The sequence below is a fragment of the Toxotes jaculatrix genome, chromosome 11 (assembly GCF_017976425.1).
Source record: "Toxotes jaculatrix isolate fToxJac2 chromosome 11, fToxJac2.pri, whole genome shotgun sequence".
NCBI classification, from domain to species: Eukaryota; Metazoa; Chordata; class Actinopteri; family Toxotidae; genus Toxotes; species Toxotes jaculatrix.
The window spans coordinates 12,281,317-12,308,060 of NC_054404.1; the positions used below are offsets into that span (position 1 = coordinate 12,281,317).

Sequence of the window (26,744 nt, forward strand, 5' to 3'; positions counted from 1 at the left end):
TCTATGTGGATTTTGCAAGTTTTTCCTCGTGTCTGCACAGGATTCCTCCAAGTGGAATCATTTTACCACGCAACCAGAAATGGTCCAAATTTAGATCACTGAATTTGGTTGTTTCAGACCATCCTGCTCTGCTGTATTAGTATGTGCTGACTGTTCACTTGAAATGATGACTTTGCAGAAACCTGCAGAAACGAGAAAGTAATGAGGTGTGTGTGCTATGACATGACATTGTGCTAGCAAGAACATCGGGAACTTTTCATTACCCACTGGGCTACCACGGACTCCAAATTATTCTTTTCTGTTTTTGTTTCCGGTGTATGTTCGGTGGCATGTTAATCACGTATGGCATACTGGACAGAAATCACTGTCCCAATGCTCAGAGATCAGAATAATCCTCTACGTTACAAGACAGCTCGAAACCTTAACCTAAACTATCTAAACCACCTAAGAATGAGAAGTCCGGGCTCAATGCCATCAAAACGACAAGACGCATATTGCACACATACAAAGAATGAGTGAGGGATTCAAATGCTAGTGTCTGCACAGTGTGTCTGTATGTGTATGTGTGGTAAGGTGTCTGTGTTAATGAAGCATAAAGAACTGACATGTTGAAAAGTCCCGTGAAGTCTGTGTTCCTGGCTTGTCCTAATTTGAGAAATTCGAGTCACATTTTTGTACGCATGATTAAGCTGTCAGAGGGTTACTGTTGACGTCTCCGCCTGGAGGAATATGCACACAAAGAAATGCTACCGTGAGTAAGTAAGAGGAATGAAAGTGTGTTTATGAGAGACAGAATGTGAAAGAGGCAGAGAGTTTGGGCACTCTTTATTTGTGGCATGCTGGTAAATATACAACAATGAAACTGCTTCACTTCAGAACTCCAGAAACTCTGTAGCTGCATTGTTTGAAACGGTACAGGGCTCTGGAGTGTGACCAAAAATCTGTGAAGTGCGACTGGACATTTTCATTGGTTGCACCGGTGCGCTTGACATTTAGCAGGTCCGTCTCTGTGTGTGTGTATGCGTGTAGCCTTAAATTTTTTTTTCCCCCCCACCTGCATTCTGCAGAGACCCACCCTTACTCTGCCTTTGATTGGCTCTGACCCTGATATTCTTCTTTGCTGAATGCAGTTGAGGGAAAAAATAAGCTATGTGTGTGTTTGAAACCATGGTCCCATTCTTTCCAAAAGAAGAGGTGTGGTGGAAAATTTTAGGGTGCACCTAAATTAGGTTGCAACTAAATAAAAAAAAGTTAGGTGCAGCAGCGCATCCAATGTAAAAAGTTAGTCTGGAGCCCTGCAGGGTGATATTTTTTTTTTTTTTTTTTTTTTTGTTAACTGATGTGTGAATTACATCTGAATGCTAATGTTTTATGTCTCCACAACCACAACACTTTAACGAGCACACATACACTCTCAGAGTATGTACATGTGCTTGCAGCACTGTATATGTGTGTTTACCATCTTATCAGTCAGAGTTTGAGTGATGTCACTTGAATGAACAAAACCTTGAGGACAAAGCTGTATTTGTCAGTCATCTTCATCCTTTCATTTCCCATGTAGCTTTTTCCCTTTAAATCTCTGAGCCTCGGCGGACCAACTGGCAGCACTGTGATTAGCTGAATACACACAGCGCCAAAATCCTCAGTAGATTACCACTGTTGTATTTACACCTTTTGAGACCAGAGAAAATCCTGGCTTCCATGTGCAATATACAAAGAGATAGTGTGAGAAGTTAAAAGTGAAATGAAAATGTATAATATAAATATTCTAATTGTCACTATTTGTTCACCTCACAGTTCTCTTGTTAGCTTTGAATGTGTAAGACAAACAAAAACAGATTTAGCTCCTGAACTGGAACTAGCTTCATCTCAGAGAGATGCAGATTCGCCCTCTGATACAGTAACAGCACTTGTACTTGGGTGCAGACCAAAACAACCACACCAGAAACCTTTAGAGGAAGTCGGTTATGGGTTAAATGTCCTAAGACTCTGATGAAGTCAGTATAAAACCTCAAACCCCTCTCTTGGTCCTCACATGGTTAACCTCCTGACCTTAGGTGAGGACTTGAGCTTAGTGTGATGTTTGTCAGCCATTTTTTCCTGTGTGTTCCCACCTCAGCTCCCCTGCACAAATGTGGATTTCCTGATTCCGCTGTCTAACAAAGACACTGACAAGCACAAACCTAAACTCCAGGCTTTAAAATGTCCCTGTAGAAATCTCCGGTAGATGACGGCGCAGATGCTAGATCTATGGTTTTCTACTGACGTTTCATTTCAGCCATTTCCCAAAGGAAAAGAGAAGTTTTCATTAGATTTCTTCAAACATCTCATATTTTGTAACTAAAACAAACATATTGTGCAATATTTACCTAATTATTTCATGTGCTTCCTCATTATATCAAGTTTCGGAGGATGTAATTAAATGTTCTGGGTCAAGGCGCTGTTGAGTGGTTTTATGAAAAAGTGGACTTTTAATTTACCCTGAGGGAGCAGACAGTAGACAAATGACTGCGTTTTATTTTTTGGGAGAACGGCTCTTTCAGTATAAATGCTGTCTGCAGCTGTATGTACATAGCATCTGCGCTCTTGGTGACTGTCGCAACGAATTCAGATGAAAGTGAAAGCTTTCTCCTCTACGTCTTTCCTAATTTTGCTCATGTTTAGTTTGTCCTTGTGCTCAGCCGCGCTGCTGCCCCCTTCGATTATGTGTGAAAAGAACATACACGGCATCTTAAAGTAAATGCATATTCATTGTTATTACATCAAGAACGACAATGTTGTGTTGTTCCCATTTTCAGCTCTAGAGTGAATGCCGTGCATGCTGCACACTGAAGTGAGCAGTATAAAAAAATAATAATAAATGGGCTTTTCGACTAGTTATAGTTTTTGGTGACACATCTCAGTGTGCTCATTGCTCTGTACACAGGCAAGAATTACATCAAAGGCAGAGCAGGACAAGGAGATCAAGAAGTCTGTTTCTCTGTGTCTTAATCCCCTTGACATTTTATATCTACTGACTGAACGCGTTGGTCAGACTTTGGTCATCTGTCTTGAACACTGCAAGATCAAGAGGCTTCAGAAAGATGGCAGTTGCGCAACGATTCAGCCTATCTGTGCTTCTCCAAATGCTCACATCTATTTTGTATCATGAGCCTTTGCCAGTTTTAGTCATGTGGCACTGCCTTTCTAATGCTTTGCTTGGCTGTTTCGTTCGAGTCACAGTTCAGGCTGCAAATTATGTTTGATTCAGATATGTTCTAGCTTTTTAGCTTTTTTAGTGTGTGCAAATTCTTCACATGCATTTATTCAAGACATTGACTTCTCTGTCTCCTGCCTTTGTGTGGGACCGACTCTGCATTTCTGCCATTTCTTTTTCCTTTTATATCTTTTTTGCTGAAGTAATTTTCTTTAATCATGAGCAAATGTACCTAGTGATTGCCAGCCTTAATGTTTTCATTTCAAATAATAAGAAGGTGGTTGATAGTGTTGCATATTTTTTATTTGCTTTTCTAATCTTTTTGGTTTTGTGGCTCAAAACCAATGTTCGCCATGTTTGATTCTAGCCAGCTAACTGGTAAACTTCCCATGTAAACAGCTAAAATTGTGGTAAAGTAAAATAACCTTGACTTTTGTAAATTTGACTGATATATTAATAATTCACATGACGATCTATTCCACATGGGTTTGCTGGACTCATGTGGAACTACTAAAAGGAATTCAAAAGCTGGAAAGAATCTCAGTATTTCAGTGTGAAGAGTCACTGTAATTTACATATAAATCTTCAAGACATTTTGCGGCAGCCGGCGTATCTCCATGTGGACTGAAACGCTGCTGCTGGAGTTGTCAAAAAACAAAAGCACCTTGAGCGCTACTTCATGGAGCGTAAGTCAAAGTTTGAAGTGCTTCCGTTCCTTGCTGTTTTTCTGTTTGACTCACTCTCTCTGTCTGTCTCCTGTGCTGTCAGATTAATCTTTGTCTGTTTAAGCAGTGTAGCATTATTAATGATAGGAGGTATTATGTGAGATGCTCAGAGATGAATGAGGGTGTTTGCCTTGGCTATTACTCCCTCTGTTAGAGCGGAGCAGCATGAGCACCTCACAGCTCATCTAGATCAGTCTAAATTTGCCTCAGGCAGGCAAGACCAAGGTCACTGAAGCCTTGCGATCATATTTACATGCTGTGTACTATATATAAGATCTAAGGTCCTTAGTTACTGTGCTGGGGTGCTATAAACATGACATTGTGGGTGGTTAAAATTTATCCTTTCCTAATCTGTGTCAATAACAGGGTAATCTCTGTGTTTTTTTGCATGCATGTGTGAGGAGCAAGGACTTGGTATTTAGCAGTTGCTAGCGTCCATGTCTGATATCCACTCCTGGTGTCAGTACCTATTTATTCCTCTTATTGATCTACTCCCGGTCTTCTCTCTCACACACACCCGATCACACACCACGCATTTCCCCCAGGGGGTTCGCTGCTCCTTCCTGACCTTCATACAGTTCCCAAGTCTCTCTTCCCTTCTCTCTCTCTCGCTCTCAGTGTGTGTGTGTGTGTGCGTGTGTGCTGGCCTGGGGCTGAGGGAGCAGTCCACTAATAGAAAGTCTATTGACTGGGCCAGTCACTCATTGCTGCTATAATAGCTGCCGGGGCCCTCTGGACGCCAGTCGATAAAAGCGGGTTGTCTCTGTTCACTGGTGAGAGGCCTTTGTCAGCACTGGAGGAAAATGAAATGCTTGATTGACCACCTTTAAGATGCAGTTTATAGTGCATGCGTGTGTGAGCATGCATGAGAGTTGTGTGTGTACATGTGTGAGTGTGTAGAAAGATCGGAGAAAAGGGAAAGGGAAAGCAGGTTTGGCGCTGCAACAGTAAATCCTCTCTAAGAGTCTTTCACAGACTTTGCTGTTAGGGGAAAGGTGTGTGTGTATGTGTGTGCATTTATGCATGCGTGTGCGTGTGTTTTATATCAGTGTGACCACAAATTCCCAGGTAGCTTGTTCCTCTGTATGCCTGGACTGCACACAGCTGGCACTGCTCTCTCACAGTTGGTTGCTGCAGGTCCATGAACACACACTCATGCCAAGTCTCCCCAAACAACTTCTGGCAGCAGAAACCGAGTCTTAAAGGAGACAAAGTGACAACAAATTAAACTTCAGTTAAAATGGACAGATGAGGTGAATGTTTCCCTGCAGGGTGCTGGGCTTGATATCGAACCTCAATCATTTTTTTTTTGGTAATGACTGAAATGTGTCTGTAGCGTTGTGTTTCGAAAACTGTCCAATACAGAGAGCAGGCATCAAATGTCTGGTCACAGCTGTCATTTTTTCCCACTTACTGTTTGGTCAGATACTTCCTGATTTAAATCAAAATCTTGACAAATTTTAAGTTCTTGCACAGCTGCTTGTGCTTAAACAACATTTGACCGTCAGCCGCTTGATTGTTCCTTTTGTTAAATAAAAAAACTTACTCATATTTCTCAAGATAAGGTATTTAAAAAAAATAAAACAAAAAATTTACTGTTATGGTACTGAAACTCTGACGTTGTATAACAAAAAATATAAACAATAACTTCAGCAACCCTGGCATTATGTGCTGTGTTGCACTACTGCAGGAAAAAAAAATATTATTTTTCTTGGCTCATCTACCAGACAGCTGGACTAAAGTTGTTATCACTGTCTCTGTTTTCTCTCCACACACATTGTTATGACTGCCCTTGTATGAAAAAGCCTCATAGACAGCCTTTTGTCCCATAATGCCAACATGGACCTCATTAGAATAGTCCCTGAGGTAGCGCCTGGGGGGAGATGAGGAGTGTGTGTGATTGACAGCGCTGGCATTCAGACTTAGGAGGTGGAGACAAGTATGGAGACAGTGTGGAGACAGCGCAGCAAGGTCACTGTCAGGGGAGAATAAATATGGAGAGACCTGCTCGTGCTTCGAAAATATGTGGCACATACACACTCACACAGTGGCGGACCAAGGCCACAGGGTGAAGGACCATGGTGAGACAATGGCATGCAGTGTGGATGTGTTGGTGACTTGTGCGTGAATGAAATACATGACACTCCTTTCTCTGATCCTCTGAGGGGGGGGTTTCCTCATAGCAAGCTATGGCAGCATAGTGGGGTTAATACCACTGTCTCGCCACAAACCTCTGACACCCGGTTCATGTCATTACACAGCGGCCACAGTGACAAGCTGACACGAGGTCATCGCATTTGTGATTTCGTATGTCTTGAGTGGCAATTCATTGGCCTTAAATTCCAGTGTCAAATCCAGAGTGTCTTTGTCAGCTCTAACACAACCTTTGAGAGTGGTCTTTGTCAACGCTTAAGTTGCTGTCTTTGTCAAGAGAGTTGATCACAAGCGTGAGATAACTGGGAAGGAAACTTGCTGCTAATTCTGTCCTACATTTATGCTCGCGGCAAACGCAGATGAGGAGGGAGAGCGGATAATGTGATTATGGCTAATTTCTGCCAAACTGCTGGTAATGTGGCTTAGGGAGAAGAACGTGTCCGAACGCATAGAGACAAACACTCAAACACACACACACACACACACAAACTTGTGCTTATATCTTATCTATCTAACCTGATCCCTAAAGCCAAGTCTTAAACCTCAAACATCCCTTTAAATGTGTGTCAGAAAGTGAGGACTGGCCGAAATGTCTTCACTTTCCCAAAATGTCCTCACCATGTAGAGTCTGTAACTCAAAGTGGTCCTCACAAAGATAGAAGTACTTGTGTACACTCTCACGTGCGTGCACACACACTACAGGAAGACAGGCAGCTGCTGATTGAATTAAGGTAAAATTAACTGGGAACTTTGTGAAAGTTGTGCTGCTTCCCTGCAGGCGACAATCCGATTAACTTCATTAACATACCTGGCTAGAGCTTCAGTGCCGGAAGAAGGAAGACACACTGACAGAGAAATAGACAATGTATGGATGTATGTGGTGGTGGTGGGAAGGGGGTAAAATTGTGATGAGGCAGTAGCCAGATGGAGGGGTGAAATAGAGGAGGGAGGGGGTGGCGAGGGCTTGGCTGAGTGATATCTGCAGTATGCAGGGTGTGAAGCGTGTCATCTGTCGTCTAATAGAAAACCTGTGTGTGGCCGAAACTGAAATGCGAAAACATACTTTTCCTTTCCCTCCTCGCTCTCGCTCTCTGCCACCGTTTGCACTCACAGGATAACCCGTCCAATCACCAACCCTTCCTCTGCTGTCCCTGTCCGTCCGTCTGACTCCGCGTCTCTGTGCCGCTCTGTCACCTGTCACATATGCAGCTGTAATGCAATTTCCCACAATTCTGTGATCAGAATCTTAAGCAGGCCGTGAGTGAGAAGTTGATTGGAGGCTGTGTTTCTGACCGAGTTGTTTAACGCAGATTTTCAGTCGGAGCCACGTTTGGAAAGCCACGGTAACAAGCCTCTCATTTTGTTTTCAGATGAATGCATCTGTTTACTGCTTGTTGGCAAACAGTTATCTTTAAATGAAAAGCCTGATTGGCAAAAGATGCGTGCAATTAGTCCTTTGTGTGCTGCAAAGAGGATGTAATCACATAAACATTCTGTTGTTGATGAGCTCTTTTACCATTGTTATTGTACAAATGGTAATAAAGAAATTACATTAATACTCTTTTGTCTTACAAGAGAATTTAAAATCAGTCACATATGAGATTCACTGTAACTTTGATGTTACTGCAGCTGTTGTTCAAGGTTAGTGTGACCTTATTACAGCTTTGTACAGAGAGGCAGCCATAATGCCTGTAAGCTGACGTGGTCAGAGTTAGTCTCTGAGGATCTTTTCTCAGAAACATGGCACCTGTCGTGTGTGTGTGTGCGTGTGCGCATTTTGTGTAAACGTACAAGATTCGATTCATATAATTTGCCATTTTATTTTGAAGGAGGAACACATTTTGCAGACTGGTTAATAAAGTCATCTCCATTTGGATTAAAACTAAAACAGAACCATCTTTCTTGTTTTGGTTTGTTGTGCTGACACGCAAGAAGTGACGCTTGTGACTCACATGGACGAACTGTCAACTGCCTTTTCATGGACGTCAAAAGAAGCTGCAGATTTTAGGACGGATGGCATCATCCACCCTAGGGATCTGAGATATATTAACAGTCTATTCAAACCCTTGCAGTGTTTTTCATCCCACAGTGATTGTGATGACAGCCGCCCTCTGGTTTGTGACCTAAAAGATTATATATCTCTCCTCACGGGGAGCTCAGCCCAGTTAACTCCCCGGCCTTTTACATTTACTAGCACAAAAGATGAGTTTGCTTGCCATGCAGTCACTTCCCACTTTCTCCTGCTCTAATGAAGGCTAAGTGCATTTTAGTGTTCTAATGGCTCTGTATAATACTCTGTCTCATTCGGTTCACTTATACAACAGTGCCTGATTAAGACCAAGACCCATTAATATTCTCTTTTAAAGTGGAAAGGGGTTGTATATCGTTAGACGGTGAGTAGGGTTCATCCATTTCAGTGTTTAATTATTTATTTCATGCAACTTTTAAGGCCTTAAACGTATGAACCATATAGTAAAGGGCTTCACACTGACTCTCTGTAATGAGTTATTTCACTACATTTGTTAAGGATAGTACACTGTGCTCTGGAGAATGGTTTAATTGTTGCTGCAGTCACAGTGAAAAGTTGCAGTGAAGTCTGTAAGTAGTAGAGACAGGGGCAACTTTTTAATGTGATCGCTCTGCACTCAAAAATGACACAGCTGTAAGTCTGAGGTTGAAGTGCAGACTTTCGGCGTCAGTTTGTGGATGTTTACATTCACCTCAGACGAACAGAGGAGGAGATTTTATTTCACAGTCTTCCTATGTCAGAGCACCAACAATTTTTATTAAATTTACACTGACATGCAAAAGCAAAAACAGTGGAAAACATTCCTCTATCTTCCTACTTTCTGACTGCAGTGTTTATTAGAAAGAAGTCTTAGAAGCTTTTGAAAACTATGTTTTACATATTATTATTATACAACTTGGCCTCCTCTCTCTATGCCTGACCATCCCCCTTTTCTCTCTCCCTTTGTCTCACACACTCCCATAATGCTGATACATTAAAAAAAAACAAAAAACAGCTGACGCCTTGTTCTGTTTGGTTTGGTCTGTGTTCCTTATTGTAAGGTAATTTTCTGCTTAGCTGAAACTTTTAATTGAAACTGTGGATTTCTCTCTGTTTCTGCTCAAGGATCAGTTTTTGTCTGATTTTTCTGACATTAGACACGATTTGCAGCGAAGGCACCACACCCCAGACAGGTTTGCACTGATGTAACCTTCACTAGGTACATTAGGGTAGATGTAACATGTGTATAGTTTGCACCAAGTTTAGAAAACCTTAAAAAAAAAAGTACTTTTAAAAGGATGTTTTAAAGCTGGAGCTGTGTCCCAGTTTCACAGTGCAATGCAGCATTTCAGTATTTAGTGTGTTAACATTAGAGTCTTGAGAAAGTTAATGCACTTAAAGATGCTCAATTTTGACCAGCTCTTGAGTGCGGTGTTGATTGATGCTATTCTCTCATGATACAATTAACACTAGAAATGGAGCATCTGCTTCCAGCTAAAAGATTAAGACAAATTGCACACAGTGGTGAGACAACTACAAATTAAACACTCAAGCATTATATTTTTGGAAGAACATTTGCTCTCACTTTAAGTCTAATTCACAGCACATTTGCAAAGATTGCTTTCTGTGCACATCTTGTGTAATTTGGATAATACAAACAGATATACTTTGAAGATTAGGATGCACTGAATAGTATTGGTCTGGATTTGATACACAGTCTTGCTGCCACCTTGCCAGGAAGAAGAGGACAGAAAGCTAAATTTAGGCAAGGGTGTATAAACTAAATGGAGCTGAAGAGCAATGAGTAAACAGGCACCTGCCAGTCAAAGCAAGAATGCCCCCCAACATAGTTTTTCCCCCCTCACATTCATATATGTAATTAGGCCATCGCACATTGACCTCAGCAGTAGTGGTCAGTGATTCTTCATTTAATACAAATGGACATGAAGGGGCGGGTGGTTGACAGTGGGGGGAAAAAAAAGCACCTTACTAGCTGATTGTTAGCTTTGACAACCTAATTTCAGCTGCAGACAGGCTGTCTGCGTGTGTATGTGTGTTTGTCTCCATGCTGGTTACAGATTTAGATCCATGGTTTGGGGTGCGCTCTGCAGGCAGGGAGCAGGATGTTGAGATGACAGCAGTCACAAGGGGGGGGGGGGGGACCATCAGATGTAGCTGCGAGCTGACAGACAGACTTATTACTCTCTGTCCCCCTCCTGAGTCGAGGCCCAGATACATCCAGTATTAGGCCAAATGTTGCCTCACTGGCCCAGTTTATGCGTAGCCTAAGAGTGTAGGTATTGTGGGACATCCCTGTGACATTTCTACTCTCAGTCCCTCTTGTTTAAAGCAGGAATGTGGTAACTATAAAATGGGCCAATGGAGCAGCTATATCAGACGAATAGTATTTTGTTGACAGTAAATTTCAGAATATATATTTTTTTGTACCTAATGTTAGCTTGCCTGCAGTTTGTGAAGAGACCCCGTTTTATTTAAATTGAATGACTTTTCCTTTGAACAAACGAGATTGATTTGTCATGAAAGTCTCCAGATGGTGAAATAGATTTTAGATGGAGCGTGCATCTTGTAATGAATTTTTTAGGGTGCATGCACACTGCAAACGCTATTTGCCAAAACACTCACATAAATCTCTCTTTCTCTCTTACACACACACACACACACACACACACAGACATACAAATTTACATGTACACATAAATATGCAAAAAAATAAATCCCCACCTGTATGTGCACACACATGCACAGACATCTGCTTGGAATGTTGGTGCACACTAACGCACCCATACATGCACAAACACATGTAAACATGCACAAACAAACACACACCTCTAAGTGTATATGCTGGTGCAGTCAGGGGCAGAAACAGTGAATGTGTCAGATCAGAGTTTTAATTAAAGCTTCTCTGGCCAGCCATGGAGCAGGAACAGCAAAAAGCTTTTTACTGGAGGAGGGTTTGGCACTTGGCAAAGCTTCCTCATTTGAAAAACAGCAAGAGACAGATTTGGATTACAGCAGAAGCCAAAACAATGTCTCTGCTTGACTGGAGCTACAGCCTTGTTGTTTTTAGCTTAAAACAAGGTTAAAAATGCTGGAGTAATCTGTCAGGGTTACTCATGATATAATTTCATTATTATGTAACAACTGGCTTTGGTCACAAAAGCAGACAGGACACACGTTTACAACAGGGGCGTCCGTGTAAGTGCAGTATTTTTTATATTGGTATTTATATTTTACTCAGCTTTAATGTTTGATTTGACCTTGACCACAGCTGGAACATGGTTTTCCTTTATAAAAAAAAAGAGAGTGAGAGAATATTTTAAACTTGTGATAAGTCTATGGCCGATAGATACTGATTTTAAAATCATTTTAAGGCATCTAGGGCATAGAAATGTTGGTCTGTGGGTTTGCTGTTTTGGGTCCAGAATGAAATATCCTACCATATCCTGGATGAGCTTGACATGAAGTTTTTTTTTACAGGCATTCATGGTCCCCAGAGGATGAATCCCACTGACCTCACTGATCCGTTGACTTTTCCTCTGGTAGCGTCATGAGGTTGGCATGTGATTTTTAGATGCCAAAAATTGTAAGTTAATTTGTTTCCTGACTAAGTAATATGAGATGTATTTGTTTGCCTTGAAACTACTTTTTGAACATCATAGCAGAATGCTGCTTCTGCAGCAATGAATACAAAAAGCTTTCCCTGCAACTTGGAACCAATTTATTTCTAAACTATTGGGGGGGTTGTGACAGCATTTTGTCAGTAGGATCAGAAAATTGCTTAACCCAATGATAGTACCAAATGTGCAGTTTAAAAATGTTTAATCCAAGACAACAGTGATGCAGAAATTTCCATTTTATTCTCTCTGTACATGCATGGTGTGTTCTTGTCACCTGGTCAAGCCGCTGACCTTTTTAAGGGAGAGTTAAGTCTGTGCCAGGACTAAGGTCAGCCTGTAGCCCTGCAAGAATAAATCAGCCTGGATGGCTTCAGGCTTCTCTGCAGGGATGCTAGATTACTGCAATCGAACATCCCATCTCTGTCTTCAAGAATTAGCACAACACCACTTTTTCTTTGGTGTTGATGCAGATGCATTCAGTGCTGCTTGTGTGTCTGGCTGCTTGTGTCACTCGCCAGCCTGTGATCCACTGCCTCAAATGCCAGCAGGGGCTGTGGGGCTGAATACTGTGATGGTGACAATGATTCTTGACAGGGAAGCTCTGACAGGCTCTGACGATGAGCGGCCTGGTGCGTGGAGCAGAGCGGCGCGGTGGAAATCTGTTGCTGCTGGGCCGTCTGGGGTCACAGCACCACTGCTGGACTTTAAAAGCCAGTTAGGAACATACACACACAGTATGTGACAGGCACAGCAAGAGAAGCTTAAACTGTCTTTTGTCTTCAGTTTGTTGAATGGTGTATTTATGTATTAAGGCAAAAGAAAAAATTCTGCTGTGCTTGTTTTATGTCCTTGTGATCATTGTAAGGGTTTTTTAAAATATAAATGATCACTCTCTTTACACCTACACCATCAGCGGAACCTTTTCCACCAGGCAGGCATTGTTGTTACTCTACTAAATGAAAGTACAGTCGAATCAAAGAGAAGTTCAGAGATTTTAACGGCCAGCGTTGTTTCTCCCCTGAAAGCCATTCTCGTTTGTTCATTTACCAGTTGTCAGGAGGTTGTGACTCAGTTTACAATTGCTCTGTACCCATAAAGAGACTCTGCTGTACAGTATGAAACCCTCACTCCCCTTTCTCCTCTGGAAGAGATTTTGCTTCTTGCGACCCCAGTGCCCTGTATGTCCTCTAAAATGTCAACTGAGGACAAATCTCCATCTTGACATTTTCAGCAAACGTTCCTCATAATGACGCAGTTGTACAAGGTCACACACGGGAAACTGCAACATTCAATCTACCCATTGTCTGGGCACAATTGCTGTGACTCACTAATACCCCTTCATGTGTTCAATTACCACAGCTAATTCTGTGTAAACTCTACTGCGAGGCTGAGCCACGCTAACGTTTCAAACGAAGGAGTTCAAGAAGCCGAGTTGTGACCTGCACCTACTGTAGAAAGATTACCTTCGCAGAAACACATCCCGGCAGAACGTGGGGTTACAGTGATAGGGTCATGAATATGGATGAACCAAGATAACATGCCCCACTGTGGGCTAAGTGGAGCGGTGGCCTAGTATTCTCACACCCACTGACTTATGGTATGCAGGGGTTGGATGGTGCAGTGGAAATGACATAATACCGGCTTTAATGTTTTATTTAGCTCATCTCCTGTTGACTACAGCAGGCCATTAAGAGTGCACAGCATCTCCCATCCGCACTGATTTCCTCTCCCTTCTGCTTCTTTCTCTTCTCTCTCTTTTTTCAATGCATTTACTGCACTGTTCAAAGAACAAGTTTGGTTTCCATCAAATGGAACGACAAGAAAGAACATAAACATTTTGCTCCATTATGGAGATAACATGCAGCTCACTATAACTGCACTCCTGTACAGTCGGTAGGGTTATTATCCTAATTTATTTCAACAAGTTTTAAGGAAGGCGTGTGTTTCTGTGATGGTGCTCCTAGCGTACCCCAAACTTTCCGCCTCTTTCTTTTCTCATCTAGCAGAAACACCAGCGTTACTATGGAAACTTTGTTGAGAGAACCAAGCTTCCAAGCTAATTGCTTGATCGGAACAAACTGTGTGTATCTGTGTGGAACTGTATTTTTATTTTATTTTGTTTTATTTATTTATTTTTTTCCCCCAGCATTTTCATCTGGCTTTTTATATTCAACATAAATCACATCCAAGGTTCGCACACATACACACAATTCAGATCACACCTCTTCGTTCTTTGCTTTTCATCTGCTTCCTACTTTTCTGTATGAATTAGTGATGAGTTGTCACCATGGTGAAAGTCTGTATTGTGTGTGTGTGTGTGTGTGTGTGTGTAAGACACACCAGTGTTCTGACAGGAACAAGGACGACATCTGCTATGTCTGTTAGGGTTGGCAATCGATGAGATTTTATCGACGCCAGTACCGGTATTGATTCTGCTTTGTGGTCATGTTCTTTTTAATGATTCCTGATCAGTTTTCTGTGTGGGGAGTAAAAAAAAAAGACATACGCAGGTTTTCAATGTCAGTACATCCGTTTAATTATCTCTGAGTCTGAACACAGACTGTAGCTTTAGAGCTAGCTGGGGCAACAGTTTGTCTGTTACCAGTTAAAATTGATGAAATGAGCGAATATTCGCACAGCATTAGTTTTCATTAAGGTTTGGCTCTAATGTTATTATGACATAGGATATTTACTCCCCCCATAAAGGACTTGCTGCTCGGGTTGGAAGCAGTGGCACTGGTATCAAATACATGGGGTTCCTGGAATTTAAGCTCATGCTGTATAGAAAAATGTTTCAGCATGTTGCTGGTGTTTCTTCTAAACGCTGGTAGATGCTAGAGTTAACTGACTTTGCATAAATGCCTCACATGCAGACTGATTCTAGCTAAGTGGTGACAAGCAGAGAACCCTCTGGGCCCCATTCAGTTTGCAGTGGTGCACACAACTCAGACAGATGTGAGGCCACAAAAAGAGTTAGTTTGAGATCAAAGAGTGAATAGATGTTTGGTTGAGTGATTTTATTTACCTGCTGTCTGAATCTACCTGGGCGGGTGGAGCCTATGTATGGAGATGCTGTTATAATACCTAAAGCTGTTTTCATTTTTCTTCATGAAAGGAAGCCACACTTCTTCCACCACGACTCCTTCTTGTTACAAGTTTCAGTGTAGACGCACAAGATATTTTTGGTGTAGTGCACGTTAGGAATGAATGAATGATGCATCAACATGGTCGATATTATCGGTCCATTTTATCTTGTTACAGATATATTGATACTGATATGTAAATGTATGTAAATGTTACTTCTCATGTGTTTGAGGTGATTTGGAAGCAGTGTTGCCTTTATGTAGTTTTTCCACCATAAAGTGCTAACAAATAAAAGAACGCTCATATTTTTAATAACATCAAAATATTAAGGGTTAATTATTGAAAAGCATTATGTATAATTTGATTGATCAGACATTCAGATTCAGATAGCTCTTGATCCATCTTCTCTCTTGATCAGTTTAGATCTTAGATGATCGTTTAAATAGTCACTTTACTCTTGAAGTACTGGCACATGTCTATGTCTGTTGTGCTTCTGTTTTCCTTGAAGCTTAATGTGATATTTCAAAAAGGTTTTTATAAATTCTTCTAACATCAGTGATACATTGTTGAGCATGTAATTTCCAAAAGTAATAATGTTAAATGACCTAATTTAAGGCATTTTTATGAAAATAATTATAAAATGAGTTTATATATATATATATATATATATATATATATATATATATATATCAGAACTCATGTGTCTGTGCGTTCTGTGATATGTCAGACTCATACTGACGAAATGAAGTTGTCCACATTTTGTACTTTTGGTCTCACGTATTTACTTGCCTGCTCAATTGTACCACAAATATTCGTTGATATCAGTGGATTTCTAAGTCTGATATTCCCCATTTCATATCACTTGTTCATATTGTGTATAAAACTACACAGTATCTTTGGCTGAGGTGCTGTATTCGGGAAATTAAGGAAAAAAGAGGAGGAGGTTTGGAATAGCGAACAGGTGATAGAGCCATTAAAAGTAAAAGAAGATTAATTCACACAATTAATAGATAAATACTATGAAGTATAGGTGATTATGCAAAGCTGGAGGTTGTGCATGTGTGGTAACACATGATCGGTGCCAGTAAAGGCGAATTTCACACACCTACATGACGGTGCAAACAAACCGAAAAAAGAAAAACACAGGTCTGGGTTTTGCAAGAGAAAATAGATACAGTTGTCATCTTCATTGTATTCATCATCAGGTGTGTTTACAAATGTGCTCACAGTACATAGCTCACAGCGAGTCTCCCACTGCCAGTGCAAGTTGACAGCTTCACATACCCAGACACCCACCCGCAAGCATCGTATCACAGAAATCCTACCCATAGATACATCTCTGTCATATATTATGTAACATCTGCTAAAATATGTGACTCATGGCACAGTCATCCTCTGCACAGACTGTGATATCGACACACACAGACACCGTTTCTATTGTGAATACACCAGTGCTGGAGAGAGTCAGTGTAAATAGTCATCAAAACAGTCATGGTGCACATTGAAAATGCCAGATGACATTGTTTTTGTGTTTTTCTTATGGCATCATCGACAACAGAGGGGTTGGTAATATTAGGCGTCATGTTAAAATCCAACAGTCCGTCACTGTTTTATGATTCTGCTGGCAAAACAGTCACACATCAGGGGTTTCTCTGAGGATACAGTCTTGGTGACGATTGTGGTTGTCTTCACGAAAACAGCTGCTATCAAAATCCCTCTGTGTGAGAGCGATCACGCACTGTCTTCCACATGCTGGGGTTTGGTCCATCATCGCTGACTCCTCGGCACAGGATGAGTTTATTTTCACTGAAGGTTATCCATTCAAGACATGACCCACCAAAAGCCAACATATTCTCATTTCAGTGCCAGGATATTTGTATTTTTCAATAATAATATCCATAAGAAGCACATTTCCCTAATCACCCTGTAGCTCAGTGCAGATAAACACTATGAATACAAAACTCTTTCACTTCTTAAAACACAGACTTCACCAGCAGCTTCTACTTATTTACACAAACCACTTTTTTTTTTTTCCCTTTGTTGAACTATTTCACTTCAAAACCACCACATTGTCACGGCTGTTAACACTACAGTGTGATTGCATAAAAACCATTACTCGTCCATATGTCTGCAGAAGAAAAACAATTTCTAATCAGGTCGTTCCTAGTTCACTCTCTTCACCGTGAAATGAACAAAGCACAAAATAAAAAAACATTTTTAATGTGTTTACAGAGAGAAAAGAAAAAACTTGAACAAGAACTAACAGAGGATAGCTTTGCATTGAGTGTTGTGTTCTCAGTCCCTTTCCCCAAGCTTGTAGAGAAATGCTGCTCAGGGCCAATCTCAGTGCCAGGACAGGAAACTGGAGCGTGTCTTCTTTTTGCTCATCTAATGGTGCTACAAACCTTTATTGAAACTCACTTTAAAGACACTCTGAAGACACTACAGATGGAGCGGTGACTGGTCTAATCTCTAGGTATTTGTAGGTTTTTCTTTTTTGATGAATAAATTAGGTGCTGAAAAGAAGCCTGCTCAGTACTAAAAAGGTGACCTCTTTGTTCAGGTGCAAGCATGTGCAGTAATGCATTACGAAGCTATCACTAGAAAGCAGCGCTATTGCCAAAACGCGCAAGCAATAGGTTTCAAAAAGGCAAGTGAATGCAACGTTTTACATTGTGCATGCATTGAATTACATCCCAGTTGTACTGTACATTGGCTGCTACATGGGTTGTGAGGGAAGTTGGTTTTTTTGTGTTTTTGTGTTTTTTTTTGTTTTTTTTTTCTCTGGCCATCGCAACAGAAAAATAAAAAAATATTATCTACATGTCGCCCATCTCAACAGAGAAGAGAATTTTTTATCACCTCCGAGCTGCATCTGACATCAGTATTCAGTGCTGTGGGAATGTTTTCAGCGGTGTATGATTCACAAAGTTGCACAGACCCTCACTTCATGGCCGGAGTCTAAAAGTCTTTGTGCTGCTCTTCTGTACTGTAACCGTGCCACATCTCCAGGTTCTGATCATTTGGAATATGAAGAGATGGATTTCAAAGTGACACACCCACCATTTGAAAATGAAAAGTGACACTACATTTATAGACAACATGAGATTTAAAACCAAAAATACTTTTTGAAAGTTATGGAAATTCATGCAGTCTGTAATGACTGAGGTCTTTGGGGGTTTTCTTGTCCTTGGATTTAAACATCTGGGCCTGAGTAGGTGTCAAGTGGTCTGAAAGTGAACCATGCACGTGCCACCGTCAGCGTCACAATATATGAAATGCGCGTAGACCTGGATCACTGTCAGAGCACTTGGGGGACGGCTAGTTACAGAGTTATTATTACTGCTGCTCTATGACGATCATTGTAATGGTTATTACCACTCTGGGCAACGTGCTGACATCAGTTCAATGTTAGGATTGTGGTTCACACCGGAGTTATATGGCAATATGCAGCCGCAGCTCGTCTGACGGCTGTTGGTGTCGAGAACTCATATCAAACACTTAGGTGCTGAATAAATCTCAGAGATATATTTTTAGATCAAAGATAGAAACAAACACACTCACAATGACCCACATGTGCACACTGCAGATGTGGGCACGGATGCCCATGACACTCATATACACACACACACACACACACACACACACTGAAGTTACACTGCAGTACTTTCTCCTACTCTTCGGGTTCAGACCCAAGTCCTTTTCTCTGAAGTTGTTTATTCCAATAATCTCTGTCTTCATCTCTTCTTCTTTCCAGAGTGGCCTGTCTCGGCAGCTTACTGCTGGTGTTGCTTCAGGCTGAAAACAAAACACAGGAAAGAATTTGTTAGTCTTGTTTTGTCTCTGACACAGGCAGATCTGACAAGACAGGGCTCTTTAACCGCAGGGAACATCGAGCCCAACGGGGAGAAAGATACTTCTGCCGTGCTCTGTCCCTGGTTAGTAATCTCGTTTACCTGTAAATCCATGTCTCATGCCATTTTTAATATAGCATAGATAGCAAAACAAAGTCTTTGTTGGTAATGTAACAAGACAAATGTGCAGAGACATAACGCTGTAACCCTACATTGCTTTTATCCCTCTGTTGCACCGAACAGAATTCCATCTTCCTGCGAATGACAGCTCTACTGAATGTGAAGCATTAACCAATAATCCTGTTTCACAATCTTCTCATAATTACAACCGTCTATTATGCCTTCTATCTGGCTGTTCCCCAAATTAAAACAAAGGAGAAAGATAGGAGCATAAACCCTCATGTTTAAGGTGCAATAATTACAGTGAATCCAGCCTTTATCTTGAGCTGCTGATTGTTTTTCATGATGCCAGGCGCTGTGGCTGCATTCTGTAGCGTTATCGTCATGAAACAAAGCAACTCCAGAGGCAAACACACCACATTTAATTAAAACAAAGAGATAAGATGGATTGAAGCTCATGCTAAGCAACAGCCACCTAAATGAGAAAGCATTTTTTTTAGGAAGATTTGTACTGACATATTAAATTTAAGGGGCTAAAATCTTGAGTAATCCTGCTTTGCAAAGTATAACTGAAATGAAAATATCAAATTAGCATTCAGAGTTGCTCCCAGTTATTCAATTGCCTGAATGTCACAACAGAAATCCCCACCACAATGCACTGAGTAAAATAATACCTCTTTCATCTCTGCAGCTTTTTGTATAATTGTTCCTCTTGTCAGTTTGAGGTGCTTTTTAATTTTGTTTGATGATGCATTTTTGAAATGTTTTTGGCTCAGTGTGAGCCAAGCCCTGTCTGCTTTTTTTTGTTGTTTTTTTTTAAAATACCTTAGTTCAGAGAGACAAACAAAATCAGACACGTATGTAAAGTGAGAATAAGATGTTTGTCTCCCTTAGTTGCCATCCGTCTGAACCTGAAATGAAAACACTTCCCCAAAACTAATTCCAGCGTGTTCATCACTGTCCTTGTTAAAATGCCACTCCTCAACTTTGTCCTAATTGGAGTGTTGCACCCCCCCCCCATGCGCGCACACACATATATATAAACACACATACACTTCTAATGCTGAGACAGAGTGAGAGAAAAAGAGAGGGATGCACAGGCACCATGGCTGTCAGCACCTATCCCGGTAATGGCTGTTAAAACAGTGGCCTCTACACCCTGTCTGCTCTGTTGGGACTCATCCAGCACTTTGGACTCTCTGAGGAGTGGGAGGACACGACTCTGGTAGTATGTATTGTATTGTGTTCTGGGAGGAAAGGGAAAGGTAGCAACAGAGACGGAGGTGAGAGCAACAAAAGGAGAGGGACAGAGAGAAAACAGTGTGGGGCAGAAAGAGGGGTCAAAGATGGAGAGAGACAAGACGGGCAAGTCCATTCTGAGGGGCGAGCGTGTAAATGTGCACAGCATAAAACATACTTTTTGTACAGAACGCAGTGTGTGTTCCCGTGCGCCTTGAGCAAACAGACTTTGACATTAGAGTAGGGCTGCAGCCATACTCTGCAACAATGCACATATATATTCATACGTTCTATTATTAGCATCTGCTAATCTTGTACAGTTAACAATTTGGATGCAGCCAGTCTTTAAGGTTGGAGGTACAAGATGACTAATAGTAGGATGAGGGCAGGAAAGGTGATGGATCCAGGGAAAGTGGAAGGTGAGACAGGGGGTGGGGTTAGAAAAAGGTCATGGTGTGTGATGGAAGGGGGTTCTTACACTAATTCACTAATCTGTCCCAGGGCCACACATGTGGGGTGTGAGATATGTTAGAGGATGAGAGAGAGGGCAGAGAGAGTGTATGTACCTGTGTGTCTCTGTGGGAAGTGTTTGTGAAGATGTGAAGGTCACCTTGACACACTGTGTGTGTGTGTGCGTGCGCACGCCAGGTAAACGCAGCCTGGCAATAGCAGTTGCTAAGAGAACAGAGCTATGAGTCATAATTCAGGCATGACCCCTTCCCCACACCCCCACACCCCCCCCCCCCTCACCCCCCCCACACCTCACCTTATTAACATCACAGACAGTGATGCTCAGGGCTGTGTATTTACAAAGGCTGTGTTTGTGTATGATTTGTGTGCGATTGTGTGATTTTTGGGCAAAAGGTGTGAGGAAAGACAAGGACAAGTGCCTTCAGGGGAAATGAAGGGAGCCTACAGCATGAGTCTGTGTGTGTGTGTGTGTGTGTGTGTGTTCAAGTGTGACAGAGGAGGCATGTGGGAGGAGAGCTAACCAGCGACAGTCCTGAATTAACCTTTCACCTTGCCTCAAGCAGGGGAGAGGTTGCGCATGCACACACACACACATACTCAGACCATGAGACACACGCACACACACGTACATGCAGCAAGCCTGCTCTATTAGCAGGTCGATAGCTCAACCATTTGCATTCAGTTACTTTTTACTAAGCACTGTAATCTCTCACACTCGTTGCCACCCTCTCTCTCTCTGTGTGCCCTCCTCCCTTAGATGTGCATTAGTTTGTTTTGTCGTTTGTGTGTATGTGTCCTCTGTGATACTGATGCTGAATAATTACCAGGGTGAGTAGGCTAAATGGATTGTCCCCGACCTCACCATCATGCCCTTGGGGCTTGCGTTAACATCAGCATCAACATCACACACACACACTCATACGCGGGCGCACACTACGCACATAAACACACATCACGGCAGGCTAGAGGTCGGACTTGTATAACGAAAAAAGCAACCAGAAAGCAAAGGCCAAGTGAGCGATGTGAACATGAATAATATTACACGGGTAGTTAAAGCTACGCAGTGTCATTGGTCAGAGATATAGCCATGCTGACAGTTCCCATCGAGGAAACTGTAGCTTACTGGTTTGTTTTCTCTTTTGGACTCTGAGGAGCTAATTAGTGCTCTATCTTGTTTTATTCTGTTTATTTATTTATTTATTTATTCATTTTAATAAACGTATACTTGGACGAATACTTTTGAGACAGTGTAAATTTGCTGGTAATCGTTGCATAAAAGCCATCATAGCCTTGAGAATATTCTGTACTGTGACTATGAATACACCAACAGCACATTTTCTGGTTCAGACCGCTGGATATTAATAATAGGAACGATGTTGAGCCAGACAGAGAGGGGTCTATAATAATGAAGCCGGACAGAAAAATCAGCATGACAATAAGTAGATATTATTGGCACCGATGTTGGCAGATATACAAAAAGCAGTGGCAGTACATAAATGTTTTATTAACCCAGTGAAGTTTTTAAAAAATATATAAGATTTAATTTTCTTTTATTTTCACTGCTGTTAACCCATTAGATTCTAGAAAGAAAGAAAGAACTCTGAAATTTACGTTATATTTCATTTTTTGGTGACCAAAACACTGAGAGTGTTGTAAAAGTTTGACCCGTAGTGTGCATGCAAACACATAAAAACATCTAAACCCATAGGAGAATTTGAGCATAGCAGCGTTTCAACATAACACATAACACATCATGTTGTTAGTATATTGTACTGCTGCTACCTTCCACTGAAACAAAACAGCAAATAAGTAAATAAATACAATAAAAATGAAAATATTACAGAATAAAAGAAACTTGCTGTTTTCAGTTTCTGCTTTTATACTGTTATTTGGAGATGGCCTTTTAGTTTAACCTTTATATATAACTCTAAAAATTTGATTAGAAATTACCTGCTATATGAGAGCAGGCACGCTGTCACCACTGGGAACAGCTTGCCATCATCAGAGGGTTTCACCAGATTTGAACACAGCTGTAGGGCTGCAAAAAAACAATTCAGCTCCTGTTTGCTGACGGCTTTATGTTCATTCTTTAATTTTCACTTTTTTTCTCAAAATTTAGCCATTAGTGTCTAAGAGTACTTGAGGAATCCAACATGGGGATTTAATGTTCATCTATCTGGTTCAGTTGTGTCTGCTGCCCACTGGTGCTGCTGTCTGCTGGCCCGCTAAGTGCATTGGCTTAATTGCAACACAGTGTAAACTGTGAAACTGTCCTGCCAAGTTTATCTAGTTATATCTCCGCTGTTATCATCTTGTACCGGTTCAATTACAGCAGCCAGTCTGGAGCGACTGTGTGGCATCTGCAGTGTTTCAAATGACCTGCAGCTGACTGTGTGTGAAGCAGATGCATGGTATAGATAAAGGACAGCTGGCGGAGAGCTGCATCCAGCTGTTTAAAGAACAGCGAAATCTGTTGTTGTTTTATGATGACATATTCCTAATGCCAAACATCATGTACGAGGACACACGTATAGATGCAGACGCACACACACACAGTTTTCATGGATGTTTCTTCGGTGAGAGCTAATCCCCTGCCGCTGTCAGCCGTGCTTTCGTCTCCTCCGGAAAGCTCCTTACACAAGCCAAAGCTCATCCTGAGTGTGAGCACACACGACACACAAAAATACATATGAACACAGACACACACACACATACACACACTCACTCAAAGTTAGGATAGAAGGTCTCACATCACTTTGGCAAAGCTGTGTCCACCCAGTAAACAACCCAGAGATATGAATGGAACAATCTCTTTTCCATAAGTACTCACACACATTTCTGTGTTTACGCACATGCTGTATACATGTATACATATAACTGTACACAATTTTAAAACACATTTGGGCAGTACAGCACTCCATAATCAGACTGCTTGTTCTTAAAGGAAGTAGACTAAAAATGTTTGTACTCATGCTGTGTCCTGCAAAAATACACCAACACTAATGCACACACGCACAAACACTCACATCTTATTCAAGTGCCCTTACGTCCTCTTATGTCTTAACTTGCAATGCCTTAGAGCTTGTCTAGTCTCGTATTTGTGCTGCAGCCAGTGTTTTCGTGTTTGTGTGTCTGTGCAAGTGTGTGCTTACACTCCCATATCAGCAGAAAAGTGACACAGCACAATGTGCATTATTTGCTGTCATATTGTGCCCCCATACTACTCTGTGTTGCAAAGGATGAAATATAATGCACATTGATGTAAGAATGGGCGAGGTATATGCACTGTATGAGATGGTTTCTAACACACATTCATGTATTGTATTGTGTTTCACCTGAGTGACTGGGTGAAAGCAAAGGAAGTGAGGTCGATGAGGTGGAACCTTTGGTCTTGTTCTGTGTTTCCCGGAGGATCGATACAGCCGTGCAACAGAGCTGGAAAAGACTTATTTCCAGTACCAGTGTTCACTCACGCATTTAACAGAAGTCGGCGCTCATTCGCAGTAAGTCTGCGAGTGCTCAGAGCTGTTGCTCAGTAAAACCGCTTGTGCTTTGAGGGCTTTCTCATGGACTTTTTCACACTGAATGCGCACAGTCTGCAAGTCTGTAACCTCCGCTTCAGGGAAATCATTTGCATTAAAATGAAGACTAGCAAGTTCCAGATATAATTTTGTCAGACAAATTATATTTGGGAATGCAATTGGTCAAACTAAATAACTATTCTGCTGCTAAACAAAATATAAACATATAAATACATATAACTACATTTGACACGAGTCTCGCATCATTAACCATAACCAAATGCTTCACCCTACCATCCCAGTGGGTGGTAGGGTGGACAGTCAACTTGCGCTGTAAAATTCTTTTCCATCTTTACTACTTTCTTACAATCCTGCTTTCCTCTGTACTTTATCCAAAGATGCATCGTGAGGTCCCTTACCTTCCCTAAACCTCTCAGAAAAAATTCCTTTAAAAGGAATTATTCCTATAAAATGTCAACAAATACTCATTGTGCTACAGAATTCTAGTATTATATCCTCTCCTGTGAACAATCCTGAGTAAAATCCACTGCTCTGAAATGAGACTGAAGCCCAGCTCTGCACACATCTTCAGCAAACTCCTTCCACTTCCTACCAGTGCCGCTAAGCCTGTGTGATAAGGTGGATGAAGGACTTTCTCCCATTCTATCCAGTGACCTATCAGCACCACCCCTGTTAATCTCCCTTGTACCTCTCAGTCTGTCTCTCACTGTCCTCTATCCGTCGATGCTCTGTCAGTCCATCATCTCCATCCCAAGCAGCAAAGCCCTGCTGCTGTCAGCAACGCTGGCTTCACCTCAGTGCCCGCTCCAAATCTCTTTATCTCTCTGGTTCCACCTCGGGACAATGTAACGAGTTTCTCATCTGCAATTTTCCTGCTCTTTGCACCTTTCTGCCTCCAATACATCCTGTTTCTGTCTGTATTACTACATTTCTCCATGCCTGTCAGTCTCTCCTCATCAATTTTATCTCAGTCTTGGCCTTTTTTTATTTCTTTGGCCTCCGTCTCAAACTCAGTGCGTCTTTCTGTCTCTCCGCATTTCTCTTCCCATCTGTCTCTCTTGGGTCTACCAGTCTTGCTTACTCTCCTCCTTCTCCCTCATAAACATCACTCTTTCAGCGAGCCTGTCCTCTTTTCCGTTTTGCGATAGTAAAACTGACAAAATGTTATGAGCCACCATTTTTTTCCACGATTTACAGCTTCTGTGCAGAAATGTTATAGATCTCAGCAATCACATATTTTAGGATTTTTAGCTGATGGTCTTATCCTCAATGACTTAGAGTGAGTGAATTCCACTGTTGGATTAGCAAAGAGCTATACTAGGTGTTCAGTATCTTGCTTAGTGGTATGTAGTAGTTAATGGACATTACAAACATCGGTCCTGTGACCTTTTTGAAGTCTCACTCAAAAAGACATAACAAAACATATTTCCCTCCTAATTAACAACACCTCTTTCCAAATACTGTACAATGATGGACTCATCTATGGTAACTGTCATGAACTAACAAACTACCAAACAACACCTGCCAAGTGTCTTCCTCTGCTGAGAAAGAAAAAATTCACATCAAATCAGCGTCAAGTAACCTTTCCGTTCTGTTGTACTGATGTTACCCGCCGCTATCTCCACACACCACCAAATCACACTGAAGCTGTCTGAATGGGAGATAACACTTCACTCGCTGGGTAATAGAAAGATAAGTTTGACTGTTGGGGTCTGGGTAAAAATTTTCCTTTAATGCCTGAGCCTACGCAGTTTTCAGCCCAGCCACAGTATTACCTCTGCACCTCATCTCTAGCGTTAGTGTTGGTTCCTTAGTGTTAAGTCTTATATCAAGAATTGTGTCTTTAAACAGTTTTACACAGATGATTACATGTCAATAAATGTATCTTAAGTTATGAGTCCCACAAATATTAATAAAACTAGATTCAAAAGTGCCACTAAGGAGGGAGATTATTTGACAAATGTTCAGTACAAATTCATTTGTCTTTCTTGTCTTTGTTTAGAGTACTTGCAGTCTAGTGTGCTTAGTATTTGTGCAGTGATCTGTCTTATTTCAAGATCTATCACCATCAATTTTCTTTTATAAATGAGTCTTGAAACTCACTATATGACTGATATTCTTGTTACGCCTGATACACACACAGTGTTTAGTCCAGCATACGTGATGATTCCCATCATAAATAATACAGACCTCCTACTCTTTACAGTGATCAGTGGATATAAGCATTTGGAAATCGCCCGTGGCAAAAAGAAAATCTATCCTATTATTTGCCTTCTGTTTTCATCTGCTCCTCCTTCTCTCTCTGCATTTCCCACCCTCTCTGTCGCCGTTGTTTTTCTCACTACACCCACCACTCTCTAAGAGTGAACTTGTTTGCAGAAGTTTAGTGTGTGCAGCCCAGACAAGTTTTGCTCTAGGGTGGGTGAATATAGCTATTTCAGCTGAAGAGCCCCAACCCTTAAAACACTAAAAGGAAACAAAGAAACAGCCACAACAACAAAATTATATCCTCAAGCACCCTTTCATCTGACAAATTCTCCATTCATAACACACATTTCCATTACATTGCTTTAAATGCAAAGAGACCCATACATATACATAGACACACACAGACTCATGCCACTACACTGCCTAGGCCTACCATGCTCACAGCTATCCCATTGTAAATGCAAGAAATGTAACTGTTCCATTGCACTCTCTCTACCTGCCGGTG

At 41.4% G+C, this 26,744-nt stretch overlaps 1 protein-coding gene across 1 annotated transcript in view; it reads right to left on the minus strand.

The window, feature by feature from the left end:
* Positions 1-17,533: 17,533 nt before the first annotated feature.
* zgc:171482 (zinc finger protein) overlaps positions 17,534-26,744 on the minus strand; it is a 43,758-nt gene continuing 34,547 nt past the window's right edge. The window contains exon 7 of the mRNA XM_041050626.1: positions 17,534-18,603. Coding sequence (XP_040906560.1) covers positions 18,582-18,603 — 22 coding nt within the window. The 3' untranslated portion in view covers positions 17,534-18,581. The remainder of the gene's footprint in view (positions 18,604-26,744) is intronic.